The following is a 12470-nucleotide window of genomic DNA, read 5'->3' on the forward strand; positions in this document are numbered from 1 at the left end:
GGCATAGATGCATGCTGGATAGCGGTCTATGTACTTTGTCGTAATGCCCAATTAAATCTCACACTACTCATCATATCATGTATGTGCATTGTCATGCCCTCTCTATTTGTCAATTGCCCAACTGTAATTTGTTCACCCAACATGCTATTTATCTTATGGGAGAGACACCTCTAGTGAACTGTGGACCCCGGTCCATTCTTTTAATCGAATACAATCTACTGCAATACTTGTTCACTACAACAGGACCCTACATACAGCCACGTATATTTAGCAACGGAATGTGCATGCGTCGTAGCATCTGTTCTTTCGCAACGGAAAAGAGACGAGACGTACGGCTTGCTCTCGTTTCAGCCCAATATCCCCCGCACGTTTACAGTAACTGCATCATTTTATCTTGACCACTTCTCCACGCCTTTACCATCTTCCACTTCCTAACAAATTCCCATTCTTACGCATAGGGTTAGCTGTTGCAGTTCTCAGCGATTTCCCAACTCATTCTTTCCCATCTCTGATCCACCGCGCACCATGTTGTGCAACCATGGCCTCAATCTCGTCCGAACCAGGGGTGCGGCTGCATTCGTCGGCATCATCGTCTCCGTTGACGACGGTAGGGGGAGGGCGATGGCGAGCGGTGAGTTCGCCGAACGGCGGCGGCTGTTCCCCCACCACTTGTGGCTACCTGCTACCCGCTGCATCAGACGGCGATCTCCAGAGGCGCTTCCGGTCGCTCCCTATGTTGCTGCTCATCTCGGGCGTCTCCGCGGGTGGTCTGCGCCGCCGCGCCGGGGTACGATTTCTCCGCAGATTCATGGACGGAAGACGCGAGCGGAACCAGCACGGAGGGGTTCTGGTGCCGAACCATCGGAACGTCAGTTCTGAAGCAGCCAGATGTTAATTTTTTTTTTTTTTTTGCGGGAGAAAGAAGACTTATATTAAAACACAGTCCTTACAAGGAAGTCCAGAACAAACACCAAAATTACAGATCAGTCCAGCTGGAACCCGATAGCGTTGACGAGCAACAGGACGTGCCGCCGGCGCGCCGCCGCAACTCCTCCCAAGCCTTGGATCAGACGGAGCCCTTCTACGGACGGGAAGTCGACGAGCCTCGAACTCCAAGAGCCTCCACCCTGGAACTCGACCACCATCGCCATGCTTCAACAAGTCTTCAAACTCCAGAACTCTGCACATCCGGCGCCGCCGCACCCCGGCCACCGGCGAAGGGGAAACACGCAGCACAGCACCCGAGGGCTGCGAGCGCGAAGGTGGTGGAAGATCCGTGGCGAAGCTCCACCGAGCCGCGCCACCGAAGAGGACGACCTCCAGCCGCAAACACCGCCCCGACCGCGCCGCCTCCCGAGCGCCGCCAGGGGACCTACCCAAACCTACCTATACACGAGACGAGATCCGGGGTTCCCCTACCCTCCCGCCGCCGGAGCGGCCGCCGGAGGGCAGGGGAACCAGCGAGCCGCCGCCGGTGAGGTGGAAAGGACGGGCGATATCACAAATCGCTTCTCCTTACTGTAGCGGGGGAGAAGGAGGAGTCCAAGTTCTATCAGCCAGATGTTAATTAATGCGCGGGTGGCTAGTCGCGAGAACTGGAGCAACCCAATATTCTCTTGATTTCCGGGCTGCACTTGGGATGGTGAGCCACAATGCTTTCTTTAATCATACTCCTCGGCAATTGTAATTCAATTTCCTATTCTCCAGTACTACCGCAGTACTGCAATGACTTTGGCAGGTGTTTGGTCCGATGCTTCCTATATACGAAAGCATCTAACTTCTGTCTTTTTTTTTTTGAACATAAAAGATTTCATTCAACTTAAGTGCATTTTACAGACAACAGCGTGAATGGGGTCACGCTAGATACAGCAAGTATGTCCCTTCCTGGACATTGACCTAATTCTGAACTTAAGCAACGAAGAGCTAATGATTTGTTACAAATTCTGAGAGCTAAACGTGCTTGATGATCTGCTTTGACGTTGTTGCTCCTGTTGATGTGAGTAATCCTGTTGCAATGGAAAGAGGGAGAAGCCTTGATAGCTGCAAGTAGTGGTCTGTTCTCCCAATGTCCTGGAGCATCAAAAACTGTCTGTGATTTTGCCGCCAATGTTAACACCAAGCTGTCAGAGTAAAAATGGGGCTCTTGAATCTGGAGAATATCTGCAATCCTTGTAGCTAAGAGTAGCCCGTAGGTCTCTGCCTGTAGAGGTGTTGAAGCTGGAGGCGAGAGTGCAGAAACATGCAATTGCTTCAGGTGTTGATTGTCCCGCATGGTAATGATAATACCTAATCCAGCTTGGTTCCTTTCATTTCCTGTGCTTTTCTTCCAGGCTGCATCACAAAATATGGCATTCCTTGCAAAGATGTTGGCATCCCAAGATTGTGGAGTTTGCAGTGCTTGCATCTGCTCTTGTTCATGCACCTTTCCTTGTTGCCTAGCTGGTTCATTGTTCTCCAAAGCGGTTCCTTTGATTATTGCGTTTGCCGCCGGAAACACTTGGGAAGGCCTGCACACTTTCCTGCCAAAAAGAGTGTCGTTCCGAGCTTTCCAAAGACACCACATAAAAGTGTAAAGAGTAGTAGAGTTTATTTGTGGGTGTTGAGATGTGAGCAAAGTTTGAATCATATCAGGAACAGTATGATGATGTTGAGCTAAAAATTCAATTTTTATAAACCAAGGATAACAGTACCATGCTGCCTTAGAAAAGGGGCACAAAAACATCATATGCATTTCATCTTCTATATTGCCACATCTAGAGCAGTGTTCATTTATATGATTTGAGTACCTGCTCGCCCTCTTACCTGTAGAAAGCGCTTTTCTAAGAAGCCTCCAAGCAAAGGTTTGAATTCTGGGCGCCATTTGTTTGTCTCGCCACACCTGATTAAGGAGGGATATGATCTGCATGGGAACTATTTTGGGCCTCTGCCTTGGGGTAAGATGAAGACTGTTGAAACAGTGCTTATAAGCACTTTTGGTGGAGAACTCACCTGTCGGGGTTAGCTTCCAAATCAAAGTATCATGGCCATTAGCATTAATAATTGGTGTTTGGAGAATAGTATTTGCAGTTGTAGGACTGAACAGACAAGTTATTAAGTTTGTGTTCCACAGTTTTTGGCCAGGGATCCAAAGATCTTTTACTTGAGCAGGATAAGCAAAAGGCTGCGGTTGTATGGTCAGATTATCATAAATAGTTTTCCAACCAGCAAACCAAGGTGAACTCCAAATAGAGCTATTTCCATCAACAATTTGATATGTAGCTGCTGAGATTAAAAGAGGTTTTACCTTTAAAATTGCTGACCAGAAGGCAGATTTTGGCTTATTTGGTTTGGCTCTCCAAATGGAAGTATCATGATGGTACTTAGCCTTGAGAATTTGAGCTAGATGACTCTCTGGTTCTTTTGCCAATCTCCACGCCGCTGAGAGAATAAGTCCTTGATTAGTTGCCTGCAAATTTCTAATACCAAGACCACCAATATTTTTTCCAATACAAACATCAGCCCATGCCCTTAGGCAAAGGCTTCTAGTCGTTTGATCGTTCTGAACACCTGTCCACCAAAAGTTCCTTATGATCGCCGTGAGTTTTGTGAGGAATTTTTTTGAAAATAGAATGTTGGACATGTAGTAGACAGGAATGGAGGAGAAAACTGACTTTATGAGTGTTAATCTGGCTGCATGAGATAGTCTGTTCGCTTTATAGGTGGAGAGCTTGGATTTAAATTTATCATAAACAAAGGTATATGCAGCCGATCTGTCTTTGGAGGGCAAAACTAGAGGGTGTCCTAAATGAACATAGGAGCTGTTGATGTCAGAAGCTGGAAAGATTCTTTTGATATCTTCTTTAACCTGCATGGTGACATTTTTGCTAAATAGAATTCCAGATTTGGTCCAGTTTGGGGTTTGACCTGAATCATGGCAGAAGTGATCCAAAATATGAGAGATAGTTTGAACTTCCTGCATGTTAGCTTTGCCACAAACAATAATGTCATCTGCAAACATCAAAGAGTGAATAGGAGGACATTCCGGTCCTAGTGAAATACCTGTAAGATGATTGGCTTGTAGGGCTTCCTGTAGCATTAGAGATAGTTCATTTACCGCAAAAACAAAAAAGATATGGAGATAAAGGACATCCCTGTCTAATACCTCTGCTACTTCTAAAATTCGCATAAGATTGGCCATTAATAATCACAAAGAATGTCGGCGATGAAATGCATGCATACACAAGATTTATGAAATGATCATGAAACCTTTTACGAGCGAGAGCCGAAACAATGAAGTGCCACTCTACTCTATCGAAAGCTTTGGCAAGGTCAATTTTTAACATGAAATCCAGGCTTTTCCAAGAAGTAAGAGAGAAAGAGTGGGCAATCTCTTGGGCAACAATAATATTATTACTTATACGTCTACCTTCAATAAAAGCTTGTTGAGAGGGGTGAATGTAATCAGGAAGGCGCTCTTTCAATCTGTTGGCTAAGGATTTTGCAATAATTTTGTAAACCACGTTACACAAGCTTATGGGTCTAAAATCAGAGGGAAGATGGCAAGCAAGTTTCTTTGGGATGAGAGCAATCTGGGTATCATTAAGGTGTGCTGGAAGAATACCTGTGATGTAGAAATTCCTTACCACATTTGTTACATCATCTCCAATCCAATCCCAGGCCGATACATAAAATGCCACATTAAAACCGTCTGGTCCTGGTGAAGCATTTTTCCTCATGGATTTGAGTATTGCCCAAACCTCTTGCTTATCGGGTACTGAATTAGTGAAGTCATTAGTGTCTTGTGGCAATGTTGTATTTGCGATGGGCCTGTCATGGTTAGTAAACGAGGAACGAAAAATAGATCTAAAGTAATGCACAAATTCATTTGCAATATCAGCCGGATCAAACATATCATTTCCGTGGGCATCCCTAATAGAGACAATACGATTGCGACGCTTACGTTTCTGAACTGCATTATGAAAGAAGGCAGTGTTTCTGTCTCCTTGAGTAGCCCAGTGTTTTTTTGCACGTTGTCGATAATATTCAGTGAGCTTGGTCAGGTTTTCTTCATATTGGGCAATAAGACTAACCTCCAGGTTATAGTCTTGGAGTTGCACTGGCTTCATTTGGATTTCTTTTATCTGATTTTGTATGCAATCAAGCTGCTGTTGGATAGGCCTTTTCTTTTTGCACCATCTCTTCAAAGTTCCTGCAAGGTTAGTGGTTCTAGCATGGAAGGGTTTTTTACTAGAAGCATTCCAAGCATTTTTTGCGACACCCTGAAAATCATCTTCATAAGTCCACCAATTTTCGAATTTGAATTGAAGTTTAGGTTTATGAAACTTGGATTCGGTAGAAATCAGAATAGGTGCATGATCACTAAGGATGATAGGTAGATTAAAAACATTAGTGCTAGGAAAAATAGCACACCATTCCGCATTAGCAAGACACCGATCAAGTCTCTCAAAGATAGGAGTAGACGAAAAGCGTTTGTTCGTCCAAGTATAAGCCGGACCACTAAAGCCCAAGTCAAACAAGCCGCACTGCTTAACGTAGGAATTAAAAGCATGTATGCGATACTTATTTACATTAATTGAGGTGGTGTCCATACCACACATGATGTCATTCAAGTCCCCTAAACAGACTACCGGCTTGCCTAAATTTTCATGAACAAAGTTGGAAACATGTTCCCAAATCATCTTAGTGTGCCGGTGATGCGGATCACCATATATACAAGCCAGCACAAAATCAACATTAGTAGCTTTATCTACAACTAAAGCTAATATCATGTAGTGGTTAAAGAACTTGACGGAGACACAAACTTCATCAGACCAAATCAACCAAAGGCCACCGGATCGACCTTTTGATGGAACTACAAAGCTATCAGTTATACTGAAACGGTTATTAAGCTGAGAAGAACTATACCTCGAGGATCTAGTTTCAGAAATGAAGCAAACCTGAGCTCTCGTGGATGACATTAAGTTGGCAAGGTAATCCATTTTCCTGGATTTGTCGAGATCCCAGCCGGCGCCCTGACAATTCCATCCTATCATCTTCATGGCAGTGGTGGCTCCTGGGGCATCGCCTCCTTCTTCAGCAGGGGCGCGTTGGCGAACTCTTCAATCTGCGACCAGGTTGCGCGCCGCTTGAGATGCTGACAGATTGGTTCCAGCCTGGAACTTATGTCTACCAACAAATCGGCTTGAACCGGGGCAGATCACACTAATCAGATGCTAGAGAAGTTGGAACTGGCCTGGATCGAAGGATCGATATGAGTAGAAGTGGAGGTGTCAGATGGAAGAGGAAGAGAGCTGGGCAGGGGAGGAGGGGAGAAGGACCAAAAAGTGGATTGAGAGATCGAAAAGGAGATAGATGGAGAGGGATACGAGAGAATCGATCAGCAAAAGGATGATTGAAGCAAGAGATCAGAGGAATTTTGGAGGAAAGAGGAAAGAGCACGGCATATCGCCAGACGCCACGGGGGACTAGACTCTTCTCGACTCTGCGTATGTCAAAGAAGAGCCATGTTAACATCTAACTTCTGTCGTTCTATGCTTTGAGCTGTCTATGCATTCCGAGGTTTCTTAACTTATGTATCCCTCCGGTTCATATTAATTGACTCTAATATGGATGTATCTAGATATATTTTAGTTCTAGATACATCCATATTGAAGTCAATTAATATGAATCGGAGGGATACATATTGGAGTACATTGGTTATGAAAAGTCCACGGTTTTCTATAATATTTAACCAATCTGAAGTAGTATTATATTTTCCTCTCAGTTATCTCTTTCTGAATATTGGATAATCGAAGGCTTGAAGCAAGCAACAAGGAACTTGGATACATTAGGGATGTACGTATCTGAAGTAATTGTGTACCCATTATAATATTCATATTTACTATTTCTGTTGATTATCCTTTTTATGTTTCACAGTTTTCATATTTCAAGTATGCTGAATTATTTGTTTGCCTTCAGAATACATCCAAAGGCAAGAGGTACGAAGAAGACATTGTTTTTATATTTCACGCATCACAAAATGTTTTTTCTTGTGCAGAGCTAGGTTAATAGACTTTAATTGGTTCAGCTGATAAGCTCTATATCTAGCGATCCCTAGATAGTTCCAACTCCAATCACTTGAATCCCCAGATAGCCCTGCAATTAAACCTCACTAATTTCCAGTCATGAACAGGTTTGTGCATGCAGATCTTAGCAAATTGCTGTTCAATGCAATGATGAATATGTGAGGAGCACAAAACATGAGAAAACTATGCATTTATAAAGAGGCCAAATTACCTCATATTCGACCTTTAGATGAAGTGATGATGATGCTTGAACATAACCAGGATGACGCTAGTGCAATGCCCGAGGTAATTGCTAATATTGATGTGTTCATTGCTTGTTCCTAGATCACAATCAGGTGAAAATAGGGAAATAACCAAGCGTGGGCGGACAAAGGTAAATCACATATTATAGGAGTATATGCGTGTTAGTACCATGTAGAGGCGAGTTCTTGGATCTCGAGAGATATTTATTGGTCTCACTCCACTGATTCTAAAATAAAGTATAATTATAGGTTAAAGGCAATCATCCTTTATGTAAGTTTTTTCTTTCTTTCTGATTTCTAGTTTATTCATGCCATGGTGCTTTTTTGCGCTGAATGTAATTTAAGGTTGATAATTCTTCAAATTTTATATATTATTAAGCCAACTTTCTTTCACGGTAATTGTATACTACTTACCTCGATTCATATTGTTGTAGATTGCGAAGATAATGGTTGATGCAAGCCTAAGATGTCAATTGCAAGGTTGAGATCGGTGCTACAGCAGATAGTTTCAGAATGTCATTACCATGTGCAATGTTTGGAACAATTTCATGTATTATTTGGGTGGTGTTCTTGTAATACAACTGTGTTGATTCAATATAAGGGATCTTATTTACAATATTGTGCACACTCTTTGATGTTGGCATTTCCATGGTAATTGTTGTTGGCAATAATATATAAAATACCATTAATTGTGCATGATAAATCCATTTGAGCAGTATAACAGACGACGCATAAAAACCGTTGTTAGGCTGAGTATAAATGTGTTGGTACATTACAACGCTTTTCGTGTCATTTACCAACGCATGTATATGCATTGCTGTAGAACCTTGCAACGCCACCAACGGCAACGCATACAAAATCCGTTGGTATTAACATTAGCAACGTTTATATGGACATTTGGCAACGCATTCATCCGTTGCAGAAGGGGGGTTCCTGTTGTAGTGGTTCTACTGTTTTCTGCAAACAATCATCATCCACACTATACATCTAATCCTTTGTTACAGCAAGCCGGTGAGAAATTATCTAGACCTTAGAGAGACCAATTATGCAAACCAAATTTTAGCATGCTCTATGTATTTCTTCATTAATAGGTGCAAAGTATATGATACAAGAGCTTAAACATGAGCACAACAATTGCCAAGTATCACATTATCCAAGACATTTTAGCAATTACTACATGTATCATTTTCCAATTCCAACCATATAACAATTTAACGAAGAAGAAATTTTCGCCATGAATACTATGAGTAAAGCCTAAGGACATATTTGTCCATATGCAACAGCGGAGTGTGTCTCTCTCCCACACAATGAATGCTAGGATACATTTTATTTAAACAAAAACAAAAACAAGAAACATACAGACGCTCCAAGTAAAGCACATAAGATGTGACCGAATAAAAATATAGTTTCAGGGGAGGAACCTGATAATTTGTCGATGAAGAAGGGGATGCCTTGGGCATCCCCAAGCTTAGATGCTTGAGTCTTCTTGAAATACGCAGGGATGAACCACCGGGGCATCCCCAAGCTTAGAGCTTTCACTCTTCTTGATCGTAGTATATCGTCCTCCTCTCTTGACCCTTGAAAACTTCCTTCACACCAAACTCGAAACAAACTCATTAGAGGGTTAGTGCATAATCAAAAACTCACATGTTCAGAGGTGACACAATCATTCTTAACACTTCTGGACATTGCACAAAGCTACTGGACATTAATGAAACAAAGAAATCCATCCGCCATAGCAAAAGAGGCAATGCGAAATAAAAGGCAGAATCTGTCAAAACAGAACAGTCCGTAAAGACGAATTTTAAAGAGGCACCAGACTTGCTCAAATGAAAATGCCCAAATTGAATGAAAGTTGCGTACATATCTGAGGATCACGCACGTAAATTTGCATATTTTTCTGAGCTACCTACAGAGAGGCAGGTCGAAATTCGTGACAGCAAGAAATCTGTTTCTGCGCAGTAATCCAAATCTAGTTTCAACCTTACTATCAAAGACTTTACTTGGCACAACAATTCAACAAAACTAAGATAAGGAGAGGTTGCTACAGTAGTAACAACTTCCAAGACACAAATATAAAACAAAATTACTGTAGCAAAATAAACACATGGGTTATCTCCCAAGAAGTTCTTTATTTATAGCCATTAAGATGGGCTCGGCAGTTTTAATGATGCACTCGCAAGAAATAATATTTGAAGCAAAAGAGAGCATCAAGAGGCAAATTCAAAACACATTTAAGTCTAACATGCTTCCTATGCATAGGAATCTTGTAAATAAACAAGTTCAAGAAGAGCAAAGTAACAAGCATAGGAAGATAAAACAAGTGCAGCTTCAAGATTTTCAGCACATAGAGAGGTGTTTTAGTAACATGAAAATTTCTACAACCATATTTTCCTCTCTCATAATAATGTCCAGTAGCATCATGAGCAAACTCAACAATATAACTATCACATAAAGCATTCTTATCATGAGTCTCATGCATAAAATTATTGCTACTCCCATAAGCATAATCAATTTTATTAGATGTAGTGGGAGCAAATTCAACAAAGTAGCTATCAAATATAGGAGGCATATTGTAATCATAATCAAATTCATCCTCCATAACAGGCGGCACCAAAAGACCACTATCATTATAATCATCATAAATAGGAGGCAAAGTATCATCAAAGTAAATTTTCTCCTCAATGCTTGGGGGACTAAAAAGATCATGCTCATCAAAACTAGCTTCCCCAAGCTTAGAATTTTCCATATCATTAGCAACAATGGTGTTCAAAGTATTCATGCTAACATGTTCCATGGGTTTTTTAATTTTTGGATCAAACCATCCATGTTTTAAATCTGGAAATAGAATAAGAAGCTCATTGTTGTCCATTATGCCAAACTAGTGTAAACAAGAAACAAAAAGATGCAATTGCAGGATCTAAAGGAAATAGCTTCGAGCACAAACACAATGGCGCTGAGAAAAGTACTTGTTACTGGAACCGGAGTATGAGTGCCTTTTACCTTTCCTTCCCGGCAACGGCGCCGGAAAAGTGCTTGATGTCTACGGGAGCTTCTATTCTTGTAGGCGAGTGTTGGGCCTCCAAGAGCAGAGGTTTGTAGAACGGCAGCAAGTTTCCCTTAAGTGGATCACCCAAGGTTTATCGAACTCGGGGAGGAAGAGGTCAAAGATATCCCTCTCATGCAACCCCGCAACCACAAAGCAAGAAGTCTCTTGTGTCCCCAACACACCTAATAGGTGCACTAGTTCGGCGAAGAGATAGTGAAATACAGGTGGTATAAATATATATGAGCTGATAGTAACGGTGCGGAAAAGTGCTTGTCGGCGTGTAGTAAGTAAAGATGCAGACGGAACGATAAACAAGCGGCGATAGCGATGTTGGAAACAAGGCCTAGGGATCGTACTTTCACTAGTGGACACTCTCAACATTGATCACATAATAAAACCACTCTACACTCTCTTGTTGGATGATGAACACCGCTATTTGTGTAGGGCTACAAGAGCACCTCAATGCCGGAGTTTACAAGCTCCACAACATTCGATATTCATGTTTAATTAACCTTAGAGTGCATGATAGATCAACACGACTATACCAAGTACTAACATAGCATGCACACTGTCACCTTCATACTATGAGAGGAGGAATAGATCACATTAATACCATCATAGTAATAGTTAACTTCATAATCTACAAGAGATCATAATCATAAACTACGCCAAGTACTACATGATGCACACACTGTCACCATTACATCATGGAGGAGGAATAGAGTACTTTAATAACATCACTAGAGTAGCACATAGATGAATAGTGATACAAAACACATTGCAATCATAAAGGGATATAAATAAGCACTTCACTATGCCATTCATAACAGTGAATAAGTATTCTGTGAAATATAGCCTAAGTGACCCACACGGTGCACGCACTGTCACCTTTACACACGTGGGACAAGGAGTCTCCGGAGATCACATAAGTAAAATTCACTTGACTAGCATAACGACATCTAGATTACAATCATCATCATATGGATCTCAATCATGTAAGGCAGCTCATGAGATCATTGTATTGAAGTACATAGGGAGAGAGATGAACCACATAGCTACCGGTACAGACCCCGAGCCTCGATGGAGAACTACTCCCTCCTCATGGGAGACAGCAGCGTTGATGAAGATGGCGGTGGTGTCGATGGAGAAGCCTTCCGGGGGCACTTCCCCGTCCCGACAGCGTGCCGGAACAGAGAGTCCTGTCCCCCAGATCTTGGCTTCGCGATGGCAGCGGCTCTGGAAGGTTTTTGCGGGTTTCGTCAATCATTGTAGGGTTTTCGCGACGGAGACCTTAAGTAGGCGGAAGGGCAGCCTCGGAGGGGGCCTGGTGGGCCCACACACTAGGGGGGCATGGCCCCCCCTCTGGCCGCGCCAGGGTGGCGTGTGGGGCCCCCAGGGCTCCTCTCCGGTACTTCTTCGATGCTCTGGAAGCTTCCGGGAAAAATAGGGATCTGGGCGTTGATTTCGTCCAATTCCGAGAATATTTCCTTACTAGGATTTCCGGAACCAAAAACAGCGAGAAAACGAGGAACCGGCACTTCGGCATCTCGTCAATAGGTTAGTTCCGGAAAACGCATAAATATGACATAAAGTATGCATAAAACATGTAGATATCATCAATAATGTGGCATGGAACATAAGAAATTATCGATACGTCGGAGACGTATCAGTCAGCATGGGTGGTCAACAGCAAAGTTGTTCACTTTGACAAGGTCTTGGATGAGGTGGCAAGTGTTGACCAAGTTTGGTTTAAGAAAAGTTAAAACCAGGGGGCAAAGTGGTGAAGATGTTAAAAAGTGGTCACATGACCATTATCATATGTATGTTGATTTTGAATTTTTCTTGGATTTGATTCTGGTTTCTTTGATGCATTTGTGTTTGTTTAAGATATATAAGTGTTTTACAAACCTTAGATCAAGCAAAGGTGGCCTTTGGTGATGATTTGAATAATTGGCCTCATGTGTATGTGAGGGTATTTGGCCAATTTTGGGTTTCTTTTATTTCTCTCCAATTGAGGAGCTATGATCATGGGTTAGTGATACGTCCAAAACGTATCTACTTTCCCGAACACTTTTGCTATTGTTTTGCCTCTAATTTGTGTATTTTGGATACAAC

The 12470-nt window shown here is 42.3% G+C and overlaps 1 protein-coding gene across 1 annotated transcript; it reads right to left on the reverse strand.

Moving 5' to 3' along the window:
• Positions 1-694: 694 nt before the first annotated feature.
• LOC124703290 lies at positions 695-6468 on the reverse strand. Its single transcript, XM_047235520.1, has 4 exons — positions 3284-6468; positions 2989-3160; positions 1835-2544; positions 695-847 (listed from the first exon to the last, which is right to left on the reverse strand). The coding sequence occupies exons 1-4, from the start codon at positions 4175-4177 to the stop codon at positions 695-697; spliced, it is 1929 nt and encodes a 642-aa protein (XP_047091476.1). The 5' UTR covers positions 4178-6468.
• Positions 6469-12470: the final 6002 nt, after the last annotated feature.

The sequence above is a fragment of the Lolium rigidum genome, chromosome 1 (genome assembly GCF_022539505.1).
Source record: "Lolium rigidum isolate FL_2022 chromosome 1, APGP_CSIRO_Lrig_0.1, whole genome shotgun sequence".
Lineage (NCBI taxonomy): Eukaryota > Viridiplantae > Streptophyta > Magnoliopsida > Poales > Poaceae > Lolium > Lolium rigidum.